At 43.5% G+C, this 2,207-nt stretch overlaps 1 protein-coding gene across 3 annotated transcripts in view; it reads left to right on the top strand.

Moving 5' to 3' along the window:
* The window catches only part of DOCK9 (dedicator of cytokinesis 9), a 175,143-nt gene that overhangs the window by 148,374 nt on the left and 24,562 nt on the right, over positions 1–2,207 (top strand). For all 3 annotated transcript variants that reach the window (XM_023513093.1, XM_023513092.1, XM_023513091.1), the window contains exon 45: positions 247–353. In XM_023513093.1, the coding sequence (XP_023368861.1) occupies positions 247–353 (107 nt within the window). The remainder of the gene's footprint in view (positions 1–246; positions 354–2,207) is intronic.

The raw sequence follows: 2,207 nt of genomic DNA, 5'->3' as shown, positions 1-2,207 counted from the left end.
TGAGCTGTAACGCCATGCCACTCTACTAAGGGTGACAAGTGAGACTCTGTCTCTTAAAAAAAAAACAGAAGGAAAAGAAAAATTCACAGTGGCTGCCAGGTGCCCTTGTGAATGCTGGGCTGACACTGAAGAGATTTCAAAGTCATTCATTTAGCACAGAGGCTCACAGGGCAGGAAGAACCCTCGAGATTCACCCACGTGCAGGGGAATAACTCTGGCTCTCTCCCCTGTTCTCTCAATCTCTAGGCATGTGTAGACAGGGGTGCACAGCTTTCAGGGTCATCACCCCCAACATAGAAGAAGAAGCCTCCATGATGGAAGACGTTGGGATGCAGGACGTCCATTTCAACGAGGTGAGTGCCGAGCTCAGGTGGACGTCTGGCAGCATGCAGTCGCCTTGCCAGTGCGTCAGATCAGGCTTTTCTCTCAGCCGCTGCCACCAACACACTGTGTTCTGAGACGATTCTCCAATAGCTGGAAAAGAGCAGCAGGAAAGTCTCCTTTCTCTGGGGAAAAGGTTAGAGGGACTGGGTGCTTGAGCACGTCTAGTAAAAGGTCCAATATATTCACCATAAAGTTTCTCATTGTTTCTAGCAATTAATTTCTCTGGCTCATGAGTTTTATGACTGTTTTAATCTGACTTTGAAATTGGTGCCTCCAACACTACAGTCATCTCCTCCTGGGCTACCCTCAAAGCCGGGAGAGCTCAGCCTGGGCTCATAGCCAGAGCAGCCCCCATGTAGAGCTGCGGCTCCTGCTTCTGCTGTGACCCAGATCCTGAGGGCCTTAGGAAACAGGACCACTCTATCCCACCTCCCATGAAGACCGAGAAGTTTGCCTTTAGATCAAGATCATTGTAATAATTTCTGCAAATTTCTTGCCAAAACAGGATAGCCATGAATCCACTTGGCCATAACTGGGGAGTTTTGAAATAAAGCTGTGAATTGGAACAAATGCCAGTTTTCTGCTCTTGTTCACCATTTTCATTTTCCGTGACTATCTGCCAGAGAGCTTCTCTGACCTGCCTGCCGCCTCTGCTCAGAGCAGAATGAAATGGTCAGAGGAAAGCTCTTTAATCCTGCTCTTCTTTTAAGGAAAAATGAAGTTGTCTAAGTTTTCGTGTGGAGGGGAGGAATAAGCAGAGAAGGGGCAGGCCGCCATCTTCTGCTGTTTATCTTCCCTGGCAGGACAGTGTGGGCTGGCATGCAGCTGATAGTATGGCTGGCACCCATTTTCATGCCAGTCCCGAGGGCCCTTAAACAAACATCCTCCGTGACACCAACCAGTCCTTAAGTCAGCGGTTCTCTAAGTGTGGTCCAGGAACCCCTTCGGGACATTTTTGAGGCCCTTTACTTTTCCAACTGAGTATAGGTCTCACTTTTCCAATCTTTGCGTATGTCAACCCACATATCAAACAATTAAAGCTCCAGGTTTCACCTAAAAAGGCAGACATTAGGAGAGTTACAAAAATGTAAAACAATGTTACTCTTCCCTCCTCCTCTCTTTTTCTTTTTGAAAACACCATTAGTTTTCTCATTTTAAAAATGTTGATATATAACAGATTTATTGTTTGAATTAAGTGAAAAAGTAAGTCTTTTCACTTCCCCCCCCCCCAGTTTTTATTTCTAATGCAGTAAAAACTGAAAGAAAACATTCACATAAATGAAGGTTCTTTGGGGTCCCCAGTAATTTTTATGATCCATGAAGGGGTCATAAGTTCAAAAAGTTTAAGAACCACTGCTGTAAATTGTGTAGACTCAGATGGCCCTCAACATTAAAAACTAAACATGAGAAAAGAGGATAATGTATTGAGTGTACTTCATGTTTAAATGTTAAAATAATTTTAACCATGATAAAGTTTTCTAAGTATCCTGAAAAGAAAGGAGTTAGTTATTAGCACTAGCATTTCTGCTGTTTCACCACCTTGAAATGTCGGGACAGATGGTAATTTTTTTATTTTTACTCTCAAGTATTAAACCTGCCACTGAGAGAATAAGACCCACATGCTTTTGGCTTTGAATTCCTCAAAGAATTTGAGGGATTCGACCGAGTTTTTCCCTGAGAAGAGGCATGACTGCATTCTTTCCTTCAGAAATGACCTGTGCTTCCCTCTGCCAAATCAGACCTCCAGGATGCACCATTTTCTTTAGAGTTAGATAAAGAAAGCCACAACACTGAGAACAACTAAAGATTTGAAAGTAAACAGT

This window comes from Otolemur garnettii, unplaced genomic scaffold (genome assembly GCF_000181295.1).
Source record: "Otolemur garnettii isolate 467f Iridium unplaced genomic scaffold, OtoGar3 scaffold00034, whole genome shotgun sequence".
Taxonomy (NCBI): Eukaryota; Metazoa; Chordata; class Mammalia; order Primates; family Galagidae; genus Otolemur; species Otolemur garnettii.
Note: the sequence above shows the minus strand (reverse complement) of the source record. Positions and strands in the feature narration are given on the sequence as shown.